The following is a 22,518-nucleotide window of genomic DNA, read 5'->3' on the forward strand; positions in this document are numbered from 1 at the left end:
CCAGTTTAATCAATCTAATTAATCCTCCACAATCTCAAATCATAGAAATTTCTATTACTCTTTTTCATCTGATGAATCATCACAACCTAGGACTCTATCTAGCTTCATATGATCATTTAGGAAACAAAAAAGTGAAGTTCAATGTACATCAAGACTTCACTTAGTGGATGAAAACAGTGCAGAGAATGCTGACACCCAGCGCCATCTGGATTACTATCTAAAGAACCTGGCTAACAAAATTATGATTAATAAAGTTCATCAGAGAAAGGGAGAATCTAAATAGTAAACACGAAACTGCAGTGTAGAGCCAATTGGGAGAAAAAGAAATGGAAATAAGATTGTCTTGTTCGAAGGATATGTGTAATCATTAAGTAAGAAGAATGAAAAATGGATATTTTCAATGCTTGGCACCATTATAACGCACATTCAAATAAATCACATCGATGAAGAATATCACTTGGGTCAATAAGCAGAAAATAGTCAGGCAAGCGTTAGTTCGTTATTAAAAAGGTTTATGTCAAAGTACCCAAAATGAATGGATATGGGGTATATATAGGATGACATTACCACTAAATAAAAAAAATCCTGCCAATATGGGAAGATGGTGCCCCCCTGACAGTTACGTAACTTCTCATACCCAGTCATTATGTTGCCCGAAAACGTAAGCACTTGAGGATCTTTTGCATTGGTCTGGGATCCGTTATAGATCTTTATGAAGCCGAATAGCTCTGACATAGATTATATCTCTCACAGAGCATCTGATACAAAACATGTGACACATGCAAATCTTGTCGAAACCACTTGTTATCTACCTGCTATGGAGAATAAGTGGTAGGTCTTCTTAGTTTTAAATCCTATACATTCAATAGAAAGTCATCATTCATACTGTTGAAATACCCGGTGTACAATTACTACCATGAGTGGTAGAGTGACTGTCGACATTAATAGGAGAGACAGTGCCCATTAGTTCATGATCCAGGAAGACCACAATCACAGTGATGTCATCATGAAAGTGACGCCTGATTCCTCTTTCAATTTTCTTCAGATCACTATACCTCATTTCACGCTTCTTGGCTGCCTCTTCCAATGCCAATTTGATTAATCTTCTTGCTATCCCCTGCATGCATCACATAACAATATTAGGTTTCCTTGTTCCTTTGGCCAGTAGTGTATTGTTCTGCCAAAGAAGATAGCAGTAAAGCCAGAGAAGGCAAAATTCCAAAAAAGAGTAATAGTTTCATCAGGAAAGGAGATACCATCACCAATGATAAAAAAACACTGGGCAACATGTACTCAAGCCATGAAGTGCACATGCATCAAAGCTGATTCATGGGAGTGTTGTTAAATTGCTCATGTATTCATGTGAAGTGTGACATACAAGTGGTATATATTATAGATTTGTATAAGATATCATGCATCATGAGATATACTTTCATAAATTGCAACTCTGCTTACTCGTTGTGGATGACTGTTTACAATTTTAACTGCAGCTTCATTGCTCATGTGTTCCCAGAGACCATCAGATGCAAAAATCAGAAATCGATCCTGAGATTGAAGTTTGTGGATGCATATTGAAGGCTCTGCTGTAAGAACGGGTTGTATGAGAGGTTCTGTCAGAAGAAATTGTGAAAATAATGGCTCTCTGTTGAACTCCTGCTTCTTCAAGTAGAAATCCCCAATAGATCTGGAGACCTGTAGGAGTGATTAACGACAATACCCACATTCAAAACACACTACATAGTCAAAAGTTGATGCATAAAACACTCCCCTCTAGAAATCTGTCTAAATAATCACACTATGGAGTATATTTATAAAGGAAATGTCTTAAGATACTAAAAAGTATCTAGGATATAGATTAGTCACTCAGTATGTGCCAAGAATATAATGCAGGAAAGATGTGTATTAAGTTGTTAGTATCTAGAGATATTTTGTTACATTTTTGTAAATGCTAAAATCATCCAGCCATCTTCATCCCATACAATTTTGTTTCCATACAAAAGCAAGTGCCATGGAATCTTGTTACTAATAGATTTGCATATCAAGACTGGTTCCTGAATGTCTTGAAGAATGCTAGAGATAATATGTACACAGACTTATATATACACGGGGAGCCGAATCACTAGAGCAAAAACACAGAAATTCATTATTTCCTTTCCAGACAGTACCTGGAAATTTGATTATGTTGAAGACAATAGTAATGCACTTAGGCACACCAAAATTTAATGTAATTACCTGTATGATACCTTTGACTCTCCAAACACCATGTTTTTGCAAGAGAATACGATCATCATTCGGATGTAAAGCTTTAACTTCTTGCCGAATAGCCTCTATACTGACATTGTGTTCAGTTGTCAATTGAACAGGTGTAATCACTCCACTAGATCTAAACATACATCCTAAAATGGCCCTGGAATCGCCTACATTAGCAATGTAAACTGTTCCATTGCAAACTACTCCAACCAAGCAACAAGACCCAGCTGCAGCAACCTGTGGCTTCATTGGCCAAGCTTCTACCACCAGTGCTTCAAAGCCTTCTTCGGTAGCTTTGAAGGCCATCTCAAGTACCTCTACAGACATACCTCCTCTTGTAGATGCAAACCCTGTCCGACCACATAAAATCATTGTAGCTGAATATGAGCTTTTCAAAGGAATTATTTAATTCAATTTCCTATTGTGGAACCAAAACTATAAAAATCCTGAGTAGCTCAATTGCAACAGACTTCCACACATTACTGAAAGCTATACTTGCGTTTTCACAACCTTTGTGACTTTGTTGTTAATGATATGTGTAAAAACAGAGAAGTACTGCAATCCAGGTCTGCATCCTATGAACTGCTCTCTAATTTGTATGAAAAGGATAGACATATCTGACATCATGGAGGCTGGAACTCCTTTAATTCCTTCAACTGGCATCATGGTATGGAGGTGTATGAAAAGGCTGGACATATCTGACATCATGGAGGCTGAAACTCCTTTAATTCTTTCAACTGGCATGATGGTATGGAGATGTTAAATAATAAGACTGTTACTATAGGTGTCTACATACAAGCTTCTTTATCTCTTGGCATGGATTTCCTATTTGAGCTTAGGTGTCTACATACAATCCTCTTTATGTCTTGGATTTTATGTGCATAGACAAATTTGAACATGCATCGACTCTGTGATCATTTGCATTCATCCTATACAATCTAATGTCATGAAACAAAGTCATGTAATAGAAACACTGGAAAGTTGCATGGATCAGCGAAAAAAGACAAGATCTCAGTTGGCAGAAAGACTTTCTAACCAATGAATATGATCTTCATCCCCGTGTAATGGAACAATATGGATATATAATTAACGAAAGGGGGCTATCAGCTAAGGCCCAGCAAATTATTCCTTCAAATGGCCTTGCTCCACTACTCTCTGATGCCATGGATAGTAAGTCAACACTGTAGAATATATGGTAAATCACACATAGAAAATACAGAAAGAAAAGGATTTGAACTAAGAAATCTGTTCTTAATCCTATATTTGCTGATGGACTTGTCACCCACATTATGGAAAATGTGGCAACATAAAGACAAAAATGAGGTTTCTCACTAGTATCAGGGTTCAGTGGAAGCTCAGAAAAGCACTCTGACTGATATGGACCGTTTGATTGAGAAATGAAGCCATATTTTTATAATGATGAGGATTTTGACCAGTATCAGCATTTCTCCTAAAGGCCCAGCAAAGTAGGATTACAACAACATGGTTGGTCTTGTTGGTCAGTCACATCATGTAAAATGTGGAAAGTGGCACACATCAGTGAAAAGAATCAATCTTACATTGAGAAAGTAGAGAAAATTTGCAATATTTGGATAAGGATGAGGCTTCTAACAAATGCAAATAATGCAACTAGTTCTGAGCAAATATATCAAGAGAACTATTATTATAGAAATATAAGCAAACGAGGTAACTAAATTCAGACCAAGAATGTTGTGTGTCTTACTTGAGAGATGTGAGAATTTTTAGTGCTAAGAAACATGTCCATACACAAATTTGATGCAAACGGAGCAACTAAAATCAGCAAGATGAGTGTTCTTTATTCTTTCAAAAGTCGAGAACCTGGTCTTTTTTAATGCATTGTAAAATATTCTTACAAGCATACACAATCATTATTCAAACAAGGCAACTCAAGTCAGCATGATGGTTGTGTATCGCACTTAAATTTTTTTGATATACTGTGAAATAACTAGAATGATGCTTGTTTCTCTTTTTTAAATGAAACAACTAGAATCAAACAAAGAGTTTCTTGTAAGATGCGAAACCCTGGTCATTTTGATGCATTGAAAACAATATTTATGCAAATGATGCAACTAAAATCAGCAGGAAATCCATGTTTCTTAGTTGTGAGATGCAAGAACAGTCCTTTGACCATATACTGAAGTATTCGTACAAAACACAACAATACCCACATGTTATTTGCTAATGAGGTCAGTGAAGAAGGTTAAGTTCCTTACTGACGTATTGTGAAGTCTTCTTACAAACGCGTAATGCAAATGAACCACCTGAGTTCCTAAACTGGGCTGGTCACACTAAAGTAGAAACTCTTTATGCAACAACTTTTTTATGCATTGCAAAGTACACTTACAAACTTACACCATGTTTATGTAAATGGATTGAATCAATGCATAAAAATGAGTGATTTCTAAAGCTCAGACATTCATACAAACACGTACAATACTTTTGCAAACAAACAAAAACGATTCATATTAATGGTAGAGATTCTTACTCGAGAGATGTGGGAACATGGTCTTTTTTATGTACTGTGACGCTTCGGGGCCACCATGGCCATCATAGACACCAATGAAGGTTCCAAAGGGGCCTGATTCAACCTGACCTTGGTCTTCGAGAAGCTGGTTAGCTTGAACTATAGCCATGGAGAACTTGCCATAAGCATGGCTTTTGATGTCATCGCAAGTGAGAAGAGCATCTTCTTGGTCTGCTTCATCTCTGAAGCGCAAGCAGGATGTGAGTAGATTCGATAATTGTGATGGCATCCCTCATCTCATTGTTTCTTTTACTTCATTCTTCATTTCCACGGGTCACAAATGCTTGCCAAAAAGAACAAGATGCAAGAAGCCGAAATAATCTGTGTTCTTTTTCCTTCGTCTCAAGGAAGGAACGAAAAATGGCTGCAAGGAGCAGAAATGCTGGTCTTCTTATTCTTCTCTACCGCGAATAAGAATGGCTGCGGGGAAGCACGACGTTTCTGTTCGTCTCTTTCTTCGGAGGGAACAACTAAGTCCTGCAAAAGAAGCAAGAATCTTCTCCCTTCTTCAAATGCCTCTGCTTATTCGGAAGGAGCAACAGACGGACGGCAGACAAGAAGCGGATGTCGTGATTCTTCCCTGAAAACGGGGATCAACGGAGGCTTACCTGGATCGATCGATCGGTCGGAGGGGGATGGATCTGCTACAATAATGCGAGTCTGATGAATGCAGGAAGGATAGGTCGATCGGAGAAGAAGCAGCAGCAGGGGCGACTACTCTGTTTCTCTGTCTCTGTCTCTATCTCTGTCTCTGTCTGTGTTGTCTCTATGAGTGTGTGTGTGTGTGTGTGTGTGTGTGTGTGTGTGTGTGTGTGTGTGTGTGTGGGTGTGTGTGTTATTTCCTCCTCCAAAGGTTAGGAAGTATAGGAGTCTCTCTCTCTCTCTCTCTCTCTCTCATCAATTCAATTATTAAGGGCCTTAATCCCTCCACAATGTGTGTGTGTGTGTGTGTGTTCCCAGGAGAGCAACCCGAGTCCCGGGGGGAGGAGCTAAAGGCGCAGAAATCGAATCACGAGATGAGATGACCCCCCGGTAAGAAAATGCATCACCCAGGAAACACACTTGTCTGTGTGTGTACATATGTGGATTCTTGCTTTACATCCACGCCTATTTGTTACGCACATTATTGTTTTTTGTTGCTGCTCCTGGTATTGTATATAGTGACGACCCTATAAAGGAAAAAGGGGGGGTCTTCTCTCATCCAAATTCATGCTATGCAACCGCTGCGCTTTATTCCATCGGTAACATAATGCGTTGCTTGACACAAGTATTGTGAGTATGTGGATTCTTATATTGTTCCATGCTTTGTTGGCCATGCAATGTTATGATGTTGTTGTATATAATGACAAACCTAAAGAAGGGGCCATTTCATGCAGATCCATACTACATATGGTGCTTTGAATTGGTTTTGTAATTTCCGGCTTCTCTTTTTATCTTCACAACACCATTCACTGATGCTCTCCTTGGTTTTGTGCATGTTGGGAACTTTTTCCGGCTTCTCTTTTTATCTTCACAACACCATTCACTGATGCTCTCCTTGGTTTTGTGCATGTTGGGAACTTTTTACGACACATTAAGGCAAAGCGTCGCCTCCACAAATATTTAAATGTGTTGAGGAATTCCCTTCTTGGTTGTTATTTGGCAAGTGAAGACTTGACATCTATACATCCACCTTATAAAGTATCATATATGCCATTTGGCTACACACTAATGATTACAATTTTATGAATGATATGATTCCTATTTCCTTTTTTCACATCCTTCTCTACTCTTCACTACTTATTCATGCTCAAGCACATTCACTAGTAGCACCTTAACCTTAAAATCATCATTAACATACGCTTACACTTGTTGAACAACATAATTTTCAACAAGGATGTGATAAACATATCCATCTCCCAATGAACACTTCATCTCCAAATTGTTAAAACAAAAAAACACATTTTTACCATATTTGGAACAAATGGCATGCGGTTCACTTCATAAATTTCAAGAACTTGTTAATTGAGCCATATGTGTAAAATTAAATTATTATGCTTCGTTACACTACATGAGAGAGAGGCATAGGAAGATGTATTTTATTATTGTCTTTGGAGGTCAAATATGACCTTTGAGACAAATTGTATAACGTTTTCATGTAAAACATATGAAGGTGACCAACTACTCTTGATATTCAAGAACTTAACTAATGAATATCCTAATTGAGAGTGCAACTATGACAATGAGAGAAATTTGTGCAAGGATTGGGTTTGATCGAACATGTGCGAAGCATAACCAAATGTGATTAGATTGACTATTGTAGAGAGTAGTACGAGACTACCGAATGTTTATGATCCTTTCATGGCTATGTTCTCTTGTGTGCGAATAATAACTCCACAGAATTTTATGGTTGTGGATGAGTTGAATCATATGACCCAAAGGCAGAACATTGTATCAAAATGGGATACTCAAGCTCCACGACTTGTTTAGGACAAAATGATCATAGTCAACTAGTCTCATCACATGTGCCCCAATGTCCCATCTCTCATTGAAGTGATTGTGAACCAAATCATATGGAAGCAATGGTTCATATGGTAAGTAGTGAAATGGGCTCCAAAATGTATTATATGTTATGAATATATATCAAAACTCCAAACCAATGATAAAGATTTGAACTCGTGACAACGTTAAAGAAGAGGTGTGATATAAACCATTAGGATAGATTATATACATATGCATCCGATATACTTCATATAACCTAATGTATGATCACCGAGTGTCACACTTGTACAAATGCCAAGTAGTGATCGTGCATGCCTATGAAGAGGTAAGCATGCATTTGTCAAAACCATGCCATATAAGCATGTGTTTAAGTATTCACGAACCATTTGGATTTGATGCCAATCTTCGGCATATTCTTGAAACCCTTGTTCTTATTGTTAATTATACATCGTCAGTCTCCTATTTTTCTCTCTCGTTTCCCTGTTCCCATTCACTTCTTCAATTCAACCTTGTTTTTTGTGACAATCCTAACAAGTGTGTAATCACTTTTACTTAACACATATGCTTTTTAAAGGAACTAGTTAAGTTATTTTCATGAGCGAGATGAGAAATAATTTGTTAGGTTAGGGTAAGTGAGGTTGGTGTTTAAGAGAGTGATTGTCAAATCACTCTCCCTCGTCTTGCCCTCAATAGGGTATATGACGACATGAACCTCTTAGCCTACGATATTAGCATGGAGATATAACTCCACCAATACAAAATATATGCTCTTGATGTGAACACCTAGAACCAACACATAGTGGAAGTTTTCAATTAAAGTAGATTCGAAGGAGGAAAGAGGTTATATATCTTGTAGACTTGCATATTACAATAGGTCTTAGCATGCACCACTACTTTTTCTATGAGTGTATAGTTATTCTTGCCTTTGCACAAGCACACAACTTGAACAAAGTGATATGTGTGAAACATTCACAATTTGATGGGCTATACATGCTCAAATGGTTGAAGACGGTTTTGATGGGCAATGTTTGTGGCACTTTCTACATATGTATGCAAGATGTGGCTATTTATTGAAGTATTGGATGTGTTATGTGAACTAGTACTTTAGAAGCAATAGCTAGTGGACAACCACAGTATATATGTTGACCATGACTACTAGCAAGAAATGTATTCTCTTGGACTGTAGGAATTTATTTATATGTTGAGTATCATTATCGTGAAGAGCTTTAGTATATGTGGAACCAAATGCAAACATAAAGTTTTAAGACTACCAGCCAGGGTATGTTGAGCATGACTACCGACAAGAAATGTATTCACTTGGACTGCAGGAATTTGTTTATATGTTGAGTATGGTTATGGTGAAGAGCTTTAGTATATGCGGAACCAAGTTCAACCACCTTTGTCTGCAACATGAAGTTTTTGGAAACCCTGACAAGGGGCAAAGGAAGATGTGTTTCAAAAGCTCCTAACTACATATGTGGTCTCATGGAATGCAATGATGATAGAGCTTATAGAACATGGATGTTTCAATGAAACACTAAATTGTTTTCACATGTTGGAGATTGATGGTATAGTTCCTGATTCTATCACCTTTATATGTGGTCTCCTAGCTTGTCGTAGTAAATGATAAGGGCATGACCATATAATATCCCGTGGTGAGAATTTACCATAGGCCCGTAACAGTAAATGTGTTATTGGCAAAGGTTGAGAGTTGTATTCATGTATTATAATTATCCTTATCTTGCCAAATGTCATCACTTATATTTGGTCTTTTCTTTGATGATATATACTTGTTGAGATGGAAAATATTATATACTATTTGTATAGTGCCTCTTGTGAAGGCAAAGAAAGATGTGATAAATGTGACTGTGAATGTTTTTTTTTCCAATCGTTGTTAGTAAGTTTTGAACATGCGACTCATAACTCTTGCCATTTGAGCTATCTTCCTTTTATGTGTTAAAGTAGTTTTCTTTTACATGTTTCTTTGGTGAACCCTTAGACCAAAATCTTCCTACCTTTGTAAGGCTTGTTCGTTTTGTGCTCTTCTCCTTTGCACACACCACATCACGACAATATCATCTACAATATATGGATTTTCCTTGAATAGAGAAAATTAGTGACCTTGATGATCATTTGGGTGCTATAAACTTCATGGAGGTTAACTCTAATGTGGGTTTAGGGTCTTTGTACCATATCACATTGTTGTGTAATGACTGAGATCCTATAGAATGAAAATGATGATACTATTGTATTCTTGGTAATCAAAGGGATAAAGGAGCACAATCCTAGTGAAGCCAATCATAAGGAATGCAATTGTGTAATAAAAAAAAACATGTTGCATTCTATTTTTCAAATACTCTTTTTTTTGAGGTTTTCTTCTTCTTCCTAGGGCTTTAAGGGATTTTCTTTAGGAGGCTTTGAGGGGTTTTTGTCTTGGAGGGGAGGATTGAATTTCTAAAATCTTGTTGAAGGGATTCAAATAGGGGTTTCTTCTTCTTTTATTAGCTTAAATATATGATATTGCATACTTACGTCTAGCTTCCTTAATAGACAGACATCTTGTTGACTTAAGTACATATAATTTAGTTTAGCTCATCTGAAGGGGATTATGGGATCTCCTTAGATAACTGAGCAACTCAAATGCTTATTTGCATTGTCTTGTAATTAATTCTCTTAGAATTATTGGGGTGAATTTATTTCATGACATTGTGGTGGCTTTGTAAAAAAGGAAATTTCAAGTAAATTCTTAATTGTCTTTACTAATCTAATAATGATAAGCTATCTAATAGCAAGTATTTATTTGGTCGTAATGGTGTTATTTGTGTTTGTTATATTGCTCGTCTTCATATAACAATTTCAATTAAAAGAGACTTCACTATGTAGTTATGGTTAATTCTAAACTCATTTGTCGCTAAAATGTGATTTGGTGAATTTGAGATTTTGTTTACGAGTTAGGTTATGACAAAGTCGAATTGTCACTATATAGCAATGAGCCATCCATAATACTGGAGGAAGAATCTTTTAACAAACTCAATAAGACAATTTCCTCGCTTCAAACACCTTCAGGGTTTACCTCACTTTCACAAGCAGTTGTGCTTTCTTGTGATAACAAGCAATAAACAAACATAATATTGTAAATGCTTTAAGATGTACCATTACTAGAAATAAGGATTTTTAAAAAAGATGGGGGAATGGGTGAGATGAGAGAGAAAAACATTAACATACTCATTGATATTATATAGGGTCATTATAAAGTCATACTTAGGCAATTGATATAAAGGCATGCATCTTAAGTCATGTATGGGGTCATGCATAGCAAATATATGATAATAGAGAAAACCTAAGTCATCGAAAAGTTTAGAGTAGATGTTATACAATGTAATGATGATTTACTGGGGCCACAATTATGCTGCCACAAAATAGAGGCACAATGCAAGAGAATTTGCATTGCTTCCAAACTAGGTTTTATACAATGTAATGATAATTTTATTGGGGCCATAGTTATGTTGTCACCACTTAAGAGGCTCAATGCAACACAATTTGCATTAGCTCCTATAGTAGATGTTATACAATGTAAGAATGATTTTATTGGGGCCACAATTATGCTTCAAACTCATCAAGAAGCACAATGCAACACAAATTGCAATGGTTCATAGAGTATATGTTATAGAATGTAATGATGATTTTATTGGGGCCACAATTATGCTCTAACCTCATTAAGAGGCACAATGCAACAAAATTTGCAACCGTTCATACTTTGAAATGTAACAATGATGTGGATTTTAGATATTCAAAAGAGAGATGAAGGGGTTAATAGTAATTACTAATAACCTATAACACATTAAACTATAGATTCATGAAACCTTCATAAATAAATGCACTAGACATAATGTATTTGTATAGGCTTAACATTCCCGAAAGGCCCCTACTATTTTCCGGATTTGCAAAGTACCCTTTTTCGTCATACCCTACCTCCACAATTTCTATGGACATTAGAACATGAGGGTTATTAATATTGGGACGTGAAAAACGTGTTTCAAAAATCTTGTGAGACTATACTCGTATTTTGACGTAGTTTGCTTAACTTTTCAATCGAGGTTCCTGAAATACCTACCCCTTTTCAAGAGCCAGTGGTGTCAAGACATTACGTACAAAGCACAATATATTTCTCACAACACCCAAATATCCTAGTGACGAGTTCACATATTAAAGAGAGATATGGATAGGAGCCTTTTTTAAGTATCTCATACTTTTTGACATTGGAATATACCCATCGTCTAGGATCCTTAGGACAACTCTTCAAACTCAGACTAGGTTGTTTTCGATGTCGTGTCAAACAACACAAATAAAATATACATGTGGTTATGGTTGATACCTATATTTGAACTCGATCAATAATATAGTTCTCAAGTGCATATCTAGCGAGGAATTTGTCAAACACATTGACATTGTAAAGGCGTTCTCGATTTTATCCAAGAAAGAAGCCGAAAACCAGTAACTCTTCTGATCTTAAATTTCTCTCGAGGACGAGAAAAAGATTAGTATATAAGGGTTTGGGGGGGCACAACACTCCATGCATACAAAACCCCCCAACACTAAGATTGAGCAAGACGCATAGTAAGCATACACAATATTATTTGGTTAGATGGAGCTAGCTAGAATCGCCATTGATAGTGGTCGAATACCGAGTGCAAGAGTAGCACCCATCACACTTGATGACAATGACCATGACCAAGAAGCTTGTCCCAACCATTCTAGCATTGACATCCTTACCACCCCTCCTCCACTCTCCCACTCCAAACCTACTCCCATCTCCATCTCCACCTCCTCGGCCGACCACGGAAAGTTCCCGACCCTCTCCCGCATTGCCGCCACCCACCGCGGCTGGCTCACCGTCTACAAGTGCCTCTTCCTTCTCAGCTTCTCGGTTAACATTGCTTGCTTCGCCGCCGCCGTCTCCGGACACTTCCCTTCCGCCCGTTCCAACTCCGCGCTCATCGCCGTGGCCAATGTCCTGGCCCTTGTAGCCTGCCGGAGCGAGCTCTTCCTCCGCCTCGTCTTCGCCATCGCCGTCTTCGTCTTCCGCCGCCTCCTTCCATTCGCACCGCTCAGAAATGCATGTACCTTCTTCCTCTCCAACCTCGGTGGCATCCACAGCGGCTGCGGTGTCTCCGCCGTCCTCTGGTTGGCCTTCGCCGTCTCCGACATGTTCTCGCACTCGCACGGGGATCACAATGACATGCTCATACAACGGCTCCAACATGCGGTCGCCGTCATCACTCTCGCTCTGCTGCTGCTCACATGCATGGCGGCATTCCCCGCGCTCCGACACCTCCATCACAATGTCTTCGAGAGGGTGCACCGCCTCGCGGGATGGGCCGCACTCGCCGGAGTATGGCTCTATGTTATCCTATCCAATGGCAGCTACGGACTCCTGGATGGGGCCTTCTACCTTCGAGCTTCGAATATCGTTGGCTCTCCATCGGTATGGGCAACTACGGCCATAACATTGCTTATCATCTGTCCGTGGTTGAGTGTGCGTCGGGTCCCGGTACGCTGCCTCGCCACCGGAGCCGCACCACCGGGAACACATGGATCTGTGAGTATCCTACACTTCTTCTCTTGCAGCCCCGTGCGGCCGGGCCTGCTGGCACGAATCAGCCAGTCACCGCTATCAGAGTGGCACGCATTCGGCACGGTGTCGGATGGGAGGCATGGGTATTCGATAGTGGCGGGCGCGGTGGGCGACTTCACCAATGGCCTCATCCAGAATCCGCCCACCCGAGTGTGGGTGCGCACGCTACATTTCGCAGGGATCCCGTACCTGACGAACATGTACGAGAGGGTGTTGCACGTCGCCACGGGGTCGGGGATCGGGGTCTTCCTCTCCTTCCTTCTTCAGCCGACGTCGGTCACGACCGAGGTCCACCTCGTGTGGGTTGCGAAATCGGTGCAGAAGACGTACGGCGATGAGTTCGCGGAGCTGCTGAGGACATGTCCAGCCGATAGACTGACGGTATACGATACGGCCGAGAGGGGAGGGAGGCCGGATGTAGGCGGGATGGCGGTGGAGGTGGCACGGCGCGTCGGGGCACAAGTGGTGATCGTGACAAGCAACCCTTCGGGAAGTAAAGCCGTGGTCGACACTTGCCGTGCCAATGGCATCACCGCGATAGGTCCGGTGTGGGACTCTTAAGGGTCATTCATGGATGATGAAGAATCTAAATCTACTACTTTGCACTAGCCACTATTACTACAACACTACCACTTCATCAAATCTTTAGAGTAGTACACATAGTAGTAGTAGTGGTAGTATATGTATGGTAATTTCTTTCGTCAAAAACTACTCAATAACCTCACCAAGGGGTAGCTTGGGTAATTTGGTTGGAAACTACTTAGCTCCATAAGAGGTAGTTTGGGAATTTCTTTCTAAGAATAATGTAGCCCCCACCCCACCCGAAAGGGTTAGTTTTCATGGGCTTGTTTGTTTGTTATTTCCTTGGAACCCAATAATGATGTTGGTCAATAACATATTTTTAAAGGTTGAATACCCAAGGCATAAAGTATCTTGCTTGACCACATTTAACAATACGGATTTGTCAACATTTGGACAATGTACGTACCATGACATTGCCCTTTCTCTTTTTGTCTCTTTTATATGAGTGGTGCACATATAAAGCGAGATCAAAATTTCCAAGTCACTCCAGAGTTAATCATGAAGATTGAAATTTACTTATGTAACCAAGGGTTTTGGCCTTCCATTTTGACTTCATTATTATGTATCTAGAATGTTTATTTTATTAAAGGTGTACATTCAATAATATACTATTGTGGTGTGCATGTGTTTCTCTTATGTGCATTTCACGCTATGTATGATGTTGATAGACATATAATATGTAGAGTATAAATACACATAGATTAACTATAGGTGATATTGTCCATGCATATCATATTAATAATATGTTTCCTAGGTTGATGGAACTTGACATGTCTTGGATATTATGTTTGAGTTTGACCATAAGGTGTTAACTTGATGTATATATATATAATATAGCTTATGGAAATATGTAACAACATGTTTACAATGTTTACAATGTTTATACATTGCGTGATATTTCGCAAGATCAATGTATTTGTGTCGAGTAGATGATGGGAGTAGCTAGTTTATCTTGGTAAAATTATTTATGCATACTTGAGACTACACATAAACTATTTTATTTTTTTAAATAGTGTTCATTCAAACACAAAGCTAACACTATTGAGCACGAAAAATCTGAGATACAAGCATGCCCAGAATTTGAGTTCATATTATGTGACAATGAAATGCCAAAATCTAAGGTACCCATAACAATGTTTGTATCCCCACTAGACAGATTGTTTGGTTGTTTTGTATCTTACACAATGTCAAAGGCTCTAACATAGTAGACGTGCAAAAGATGAAAAGTTTCCATAGATTTACATTTCGATTGATTGGTGTGAGAGATTATATAGTAATATTAGATTTCACATGATGCAAGAGCAACCGTAATATGTAAGATTGAGTTGAGAGGAAGAAAATATTCAAAAACTTAAGAAACACACATGTGATGACATCAAACCAATGATTTGATCAACTTTTTTCAAGAGAGTTGTGTACATAAGAGCACTGTTTCAGAGGAGAAAATAGACAAATCAAAATTTGGTAATCAGGTCCTCAAATGCTTGATCAGATATTCGTAGTTATATTAATAGAGACATGGGTCCAAATGCAAAAGAATATTGTCTCCGGGCTGATATCTATTGATTATCATACTCTTGTTGGACTTGCTTTGAGAGTTCTTGAGGTTTTCGTGTAGTTTTTTAGGCTTAAACTAAATAGCACATTGAAAGATTCCTAGTTGCAATGGTGCTCAATATTGACACTAAACCAAACATCAGCTTCAAACGAAACAAACAAAAGAGAGATGAGGTAAATGTTCCATGTGCACAAGGATATTGTTACGGCCAACCCTTTTATGGTTGAAAATAAATCCCCCGAAAATAAACTCGGGTGTGTATGTGTGGGTGGGTGGGCGTGTTATTTTAAAGATTTGTTTCCATTATTTCCATTTATTAAAATGAATTACAAATGACACCTTGTGGTTGCCTGTCTTGGAATAAGGATTTATGTTGATATAAGACAATCATAATAATATGCATAACAAACTTGACAACATTTCTCTTGATAAATGTTTGATTCATAAGTGGGTTCATGGTATGGAGGAAGAATTATAAAATAATTTTATAACATAATACTAACTTAACCAAGCCTATAATATAAGAGAGGATGTAACTCATGTTATTTCGAGACAATGTATAAGTTATGTTTTAGATAGCAATGAACAATGCATGCATGGACCAATTAAAGCATTGACAAACTAATTCATGTTCATAATTTAGCTATATCAATTCATGAGCCTTCTTGGTTCCATTCTCTACTATGAGTGATGCTTCAACCCCTCTCAATGTTGGCATTGCATCTCCTATACTTATATCTTGAATTTCAAACAAAATCATGAGAAAACTATCGTACTTGAATCATCTTGTCCGCTTCAACTTTTAGCTTCTTCATTCCTAATGTCAAAGATGGGTCTACTAACTTTCCTAAGTTTTTTCACCCGACAACCTAACAAAACTCTAGAAATGGGGTGAACTTGCAACATCTTGGGTCATGTGGTTATGTTTAACTTCAATTAGGTTGTCCAGTTTAGTGGTTCAATCTTTTTCTACAATGACTTCTGCACATTACCAACATAAATTACATGCGTGTGGGTGGTTTATAGTGTTATAAATCTAGGAGTATAATTTCACGTACCTAATATTAGTGTCATATATGTATCTATAAATAGTCACACTAGGCTTTCAATTACGAAGAGTAGTTACAGAAGGATGTAGTTCATAACAAACTTTCTTCTTCACCTTTGCCAATAAATACAATTCATCATACGTGTTTTTTTATTTCTCTAATAGACCCAGGTAAATGAGTAGATCTGGTCATTACCATCATGTCATTAGTCTGAACAGTCATAAGCACATGACATGGTTTAGAACAAACGTATACCACTTTTCCATCTTCACCATGTAATACGTCATCACATCATATGCGTTTTGTTTTTGCCTTGCAGATAGGTTTGAAGGCTTATCGTCTTCATCTTTGTCTTTGCTTGGCTTTAGAACAAGTTGTTATTGGTATTACTACGACCATTAACATGACCTAATTATGTCACACGTATACTACAACAAGCACGTTTATAACACAATACGCATGATATGCTCATAGAACATAAATTGCACAAAGACAAAAAAGCCACCACCATTGAACCTCATAATTAGTCAGACAAATTCTTGGGACTTCATTATGCAAATCACACATAATAGGCCTATGATGTTCCAATGACTAGATTTGTCGAGGGATTCAATTCCAAGTCTCCCTACACAGCTCTATTTACATTTGATGTGAACATAGGCATCATTGATATGGTAACAATATGTCATGTTCATACTTTGGGCTCTAAATCTAGTCATGTGGTCATTATGATTGTTAATAATGATATTGACTTACATATTATATATATCAACACTCAATTATTAGAGTTAAATATAGATATATACATGTACGACGAGTACTCTCCTCGTTAATGGCTTTTAGTGTGAGCTTTTCACAAAAGAAACATGTACTTACTTAATATTTTATTACGACATGTAAAAGGTTATTAGGAATTTAGCTTGTTCCCACATCCATGGACCCCATATCCAAGCAATTTGAGAAGTTACAAGTTTGAAAATTTCAATGAATTTATGTCAGAGTGGTTTGTGCTCATGTAATGTATAGGACCACATGAGAATCTCAACATAGTCAAATAATATCTCAAAGAATTTCACAAAGACAACCATAATTTATGATATGTTATTCTCATCACCCACCTTTTCATCATATTTTCCCAACATGATTTAACAACAAACTTTGTCTTGCAAATTTTACAGAATTCTAGTTTTGATGTATAACACAATGATTGGGCCCCTCTCACAAAATACATATAAATAAAAATGTAACAAAACCTTGAAAGAGATCCACGGTCACTATTGTCATTGTCATTGTTTTTTGTTTTTCTTAATTTGCTACTATCATTTTTTGTTTGTTTCCTTGATAATGCAACCTATCTTCCTTTCTTTATTGGAATCTTAGAAGTTCAACAATATCCAAGTGATTCAAAACTATGATGTATAAAGACAATGCTTTCACATTGTTCTTCATACGTACAATCTTGTTGTTATTGATTTTTTTATGATGATCATATATTATTAAGTTTTGGTCCACACATTCCAAGGCTTGCCCTTCTTCTCTTTTAACTTGCTTCTAATGGTTCAGTCAACACATTAACGTTATTAAAAAAAAATTTACACTCTTCAATCAACGATGATTATATGTGGATGCCTCCATAGTATTCTTCCAAGAAAACTCTACGTCATGCATAGGACTACTTGGGGAATGCCTTAGAATTTGAAATTTGTAATAATTCTATTGTATGTCTATATATTGGTTGTAGGGGCGTGAATTGGACATTTGTTTTATATTCTTTTGAAGTATATCATTATGATGCAACACATACTAAATATATGATTAATTCATCTATATATTGACTGCATACACTAGGTGTTACCATTTGCTTGTATCTTAAACCCATAAATTTGAGCCATAGACTATTCCTAGAAATTTGGTCGGATTAGTCCCGATTGATTAGATCCGGCCGGGTTGATCTAGCTTGATTCCTGCTTGGCCGGCTTGGTCAGTTGACTTGTGTATGGCCAATTTGCTTAGCCTAATTGGGTCAGCTCGTCCGAACCCTCGTGTGTCGATTGGCTAGGTGGTTGATCGGGAACGATGGTACACTGGAAATAGCAGCGCCAACGATCACAGGTGCCGGAGCATTCAACCACGTAGATGGGGAGCATCATTACAACGGGAAGGCCTTCAAAATTCCTCTATGAGGAATCTCTGCCAGAATCTTCTCATTAACTACCTCACCCTCCACTCTTTTCCTCTCCTATGTGTGAGTTAAATAAAGTACACAATATGTTCTACCTTTCATATCCTATTCGCAGTTTGTTTTCCTACTTTATCGTAATGTGCATGCACACAAATCCCCTTTGTGTGTGCACATATCCAATTCTCCCACTTTCAGTAGATTTTCTGGCCGTCACCAAAAATCTTCACGACAACGTTCTAGTGAGAGAATGTTAAGATTGTAGTCCTTCATAGTCCTATAGGTGTAGTTCATGTCGATTCATCAATAAGTATATGTTAAGGAATATTTTTGTAGCTTTGTTTGGTGATGATGCAAATTCCTTATAATGAAGTAACATCAAAGTGGATGAATGGTCTACACAAATGATCTTCATCTAGCTAGTTAGTCTCTAATGGGGGGTTGTGTTGTAAGGTGTTTCTAATATTATGATGGCCGTGCTTACATTACATTAAGAATGTCTTGAGTTGTAACCTTCACTTAGAATGCTTGCATCAGGGTAAAAAACACTGCTCCCCATCTAGTTGATTTAAACTTCATAAAACTTTACTCTAACGTGGGTTATGTGGGGGTTTCCTAACAGATTAGGAGTTTTGAGCTAGCACTAAATTGTCAAAGCATCGAGATGTGGCCTTATTACAAATAGGAAATCGTTCTCGAAAACTATTTGAAATTTGACAAATGTATGCTTGAGTAAACTTATGCAACTCAAAAGAAGCTATATTCCAAATCTATGGGATTGGGTCAATCTAATGTCTTGGAGGGTTGAACATGGGGTCCTCTTAATGTTTTGGGTTTGACGTTAGTGTAACTCCAAGACTATAGAGAAAGAAAAGTAAAAAACAAAAAGGCACAAACTTATGCTAGCTAAAATCAACAAATTCATGTCACTAAATATCCATTGGTTATGTTGAGGGACATGACCAACATGAATTATATACTTCATTTCACTTGTCGGTTTGATCCGATAAATGACGATTATGAACAACTATACATTGTCGTAAATAAGTTCGTGAGTAGTTCGTCTTTGGGTTATGTAGTGGTTGTTGTAGTAATAGTGGCTAGTGCAAAGTAGTAGATTTAGATTCTTCATCATCCATGAATGACCCTTAAGAGTCCCACACCGGACCTATTGCGGTGATGCCATTGGCACGGCAAGTGTCGACCACAGCTTTACTTCCCGAAGGGTTGCTTGTCACGATCACCACTTGTGCCCCGACGCGCCGTGCCACCTTCACCGCCATCCCTCCTACATCCGGCCTCCCTCCCCTCTCGGCCGTATCGTATACCGTCAGTCTATCGGCTGGACATGTCCTCAGCAGCTCCGCGAACTCGTCGCCGTACGTCTTCTGCACCGATTTCGCAACCCACACGAGGTGGACCTCGGTCGTGACCGACGTCGGCTGAAGAAGGAAGGAGAGGAAGACCCCGATCCCCGACCCCGTGGCGACGTGCAACACCCTCTCGTACATGTTCGTCAGGTACGGGATCCCTGCGAAATGTAGCGTGCGCACCCACACTCGGGTGGGCGGATTCTGGATGAGGCCATTGGTGAAGTCGCCCACCGCGCCCGCCACTATCGAATACCCGTGCCTCCCATCCGACACCGTGCCGAATGCGTGCCATTCTGATAGCGGTGACCGGCTGATTCGTGCCAGCAGGCCCGGCCGCACGGGGCTGCAAGAGAAGAAGTGTAGGATACTCACGGATCCATGTGTTCCCGGTGGTGCGGCTCCGGTGGCGAGGCAGCGTACCGGGACCCGACGCACACTCAACCACGGACAGATGATAAGCAATGTTATGGCCGTAGTTGCCCATACCGATGGAGCGCCAACGATATTCGAAGCTCGAAGGTAGAAGGCCCCATCCAGGAGTCCGTAGCTGCCATTGGATAGGATAACATAGAGCCATACTCCGGCGAGTGCGGCCCATCCCGCGAGGCGGTGCACCCTCTCGAAGACATTGTGATGGAGGTGTCGGAGCGCGGGGAATGCCGCCATGCATGTGAGCAGCAGCAGAGCGAGAGTGATGACGGCGACCGCATGTTGGAGCCGTTGTATGAGCATGTCATTGTGATCCCCGTGCGAGTGCGAGAACATGTCGGAGACGGCGAAGGCCAACCAGAGGATGGCGGAGACACCGCAGCCGCTGTGGATGCCACCGAGGTTGGAGAGGAAGAAGGTGCATGCATTTCTGAGCGGTGCGAATGGAAGGAGGCGGCGGAAGACGAAGACGGCGATGGTGAAGATGAGGCGGAGGAAGAGCTCGCTACGGCAGGCTACAAGTGCCAGGACATTGGCCACGGCGATGAGCGCGGAGTTGGAACGGGCGGAAGGGAAGTGTCCGGAGACGGCGGCGGCAAAGCAAGCAATGTTAACAGAGAAGCTGAGAAGGAAGAGGCACTTGTAGACGGTGAGCCAACTGCGGTGGGTGGCGGCAATGCGGGAGAGGGTTGGGAGCTTTCTGTCGCCCGAGGAAATGGAGGAGATGGGAGTGGGTTTGGACTGGGAGAGTGGGGGAGGGTGGTCATGGTGGATTTCAATGCTAGAATGGTTGGGACAAGTCTCTTGGACATGGTCATCAAATGCAATGGGGGCTACTCTTGCACTCGGGACTCTCCCACTATCAGTGGCAACTCTAGCTAGCAGCTCCATCATACCCAATAGTATTATGTATGCTCACGATGATGTTTGATCTTAAGGTCGGGCGTTATGGTGTTGTCCTCCTCAATGGTCATTATATACAAGACTGTTTTGGTAGACGGGGACAAATAAAACATTGTAACACACTCTTTGACTTTCAAATTTTCCGACACAAAATTGCGAAGAATTTCATTACTTGGGATGAGTTTTACATCATTGGTAGCCCCACATCTAATATGTATGCATGGTTGATTGTCGTATAATTTAATGACATAATTTGACACGAGATCATCAGCTACAACTTGGGTTTAGCTGTTATTAAGAGTTATTGTGGAGTTTATATTTCAAAGGCAAACACGTGTACCCATGTGTATGTAACACACAGAAGCTCCTTATCAACATTATATAGATTTTTTATTGTTGTTTAAATAGTGAATCCAATCACTAGGACATTGATATACCCATTTAATGTTTTGCACGTAATGTCTTGACACTAATCTCTCATCTCTTTTTGAAGTTGAGGAAACTATGCCAAAGTACTTGTGTGGTCTCATTACATTTTTAGTTTATTTCGAAACATTTTAATATTCCCAAAGTACCCGTCCTTTTCTATTATGTATAGTACTTATAGAGGGAGGAGACTCCAAGGAGAGTATGGTTAAAAGGGTATTTGGGAAACAATATGTCTATTGTATTTATTTACAAAGGCACATGAATCTATAATCCTTTCATCTAATCCTTTCATCTCTCAAACTAGTTTCTCAAACTTACGTTATCATCATAATTTTGTCATAGATTATTATTACTAATCCTTTCATATCTCTACTTAGTTTCTTGAACTTATGCTATCATCACACTTCAAAACATGAATGAATGCAAAATGTGTTATGTTATGACTATGGACTTGTCTTATGAGTTATGTTTCGATAATAATGATAATATATTTATTATGGACTACCTCATGCATGACTTCACACATGACCTTAGGTTCATGAGTTTGTTTTGAATACTTGCGATGATCCCATATTGACTTGCAAATCCCCATAAATGGTCCATACTCCATACAAAAATGCATATCAATGTCTATTTTTACGTATGTATCTCCCCTTCCTTTAGTCACACAATTTTCATTGTCCTCAACTCTACAAATGTCTCAATTCTTCCTTACATATCAAGGATTTTATAGACTCGTGCTTGTTTCTATGTCCACATTCATGTTACACTCTATTGAAAAATAGCCTTATAGTTGGTACATTCATGGTACACTCTTTATGTACGGATTCTTGTGGTTTATGGAAGGCCAAAGATAACTATTTGTTCATATATATATAAATTACTGATGGCAGTAAGAATGTGTATGATGTGGCCACACATGTTCATTTATTGCAATAACTTGTTACATATGCTAAATGGCTTGTTTATGTCAATTAGGAATAAGTATTTGTTAAGATGAAAAAATACGGATGGATTAATTAGATAATTGTGTATTCAAGTGAATTAAGATCAATTGGTTTATAACCGAAATTGGCCATTATTTTTTATAGGTTTATATTTAGAC

General features: G+C 39.0%; 3 protein-coding genes across 3 annotated transcripts; 1 reads left to right on the forward strand and 2 right to left on the reverse strand.

The window, feature by feature from the left end:
- Positions 1 to 372: 372 nt before the first annotated feature.
- Positions 373 to 5,116, reverse strand: LOC147858597 (putative protein phosphatase 2C 46). The gene is made up of 4 exons (XM_087325387.1): positions 4,757 to 5,116; positions 2,233 to 2,600; positions 1,456 to 1,692; positions 373 to 1,117 (listed from the first exon to the last, which is right to left on the reverse strand). Exons 1-4 carry the CDS (start codon positions 5,022 to 5,024, stop codon positions 881 to 883), a joined length of 1,110 nt encoding a protein of 369 aa, XP_087181513.1. The 5' UTR covers positions 5,025 to 5,116; the 3' UTR covers positions 373 to 880.
- Positions 5,117 to 11,842: 6,726 nt separating this feature from the next.
- Positions 11,843 to 13,531, forward strand: LOC147858598 (adenylate-forming reductase 06235-like). Its single transcript, XM_087325344.1, has one exon. The coding sequence runs from the start codon at positions 11,922 to 11,924 to the stop codon at positions 13,470 to 13,472; it is 1,551 nt and encodes a 516-aa protein (XP_087181470.1). The 5' UTR covers positions 11,843 to 11,921; the 3' UTR covers positions 13,473 to 13,531.
- Positions 13,532 to 19,182: 5,651 nt separating this feature from the next.
- LOC147858599 (adenylate-forming reductase 06235-like) lies at positions 19,183 to 20,972 on the reverse strand. Its single transcript, XM_087325642.1, has one exon. It carries the CDS (start codon positions 20,970 to 20,972, stop codon positions 19,428 to 19,430), a length of 1,545 nt encoding a protein of 514 aa, XP_087181768.1. The 3' UTR covers positions 19,183 to 19,427.
- Between the last annotated feature and the right edge of the window lie 1,546 nt (positions 20,973 to 22,518).

This window comes from Azolla caroliniana, unplaced genomic scaffold, assembly GCF_043228905.1.
Source record: "Azolla caroliniana isolate FFs.n. ecotype wild unplaced genomic scaffold, voAzoCaro1.0.p SCAF_10, whole genome shotgun sequence".
Classification (NCBI taxonomy): domain Eukaryota; kingdom Viridiplantae; phylum Streptophyta; class Polypodiopsida; order Salviniales; family Salviniaceae; genus Azolla; species Azolla caroliniana.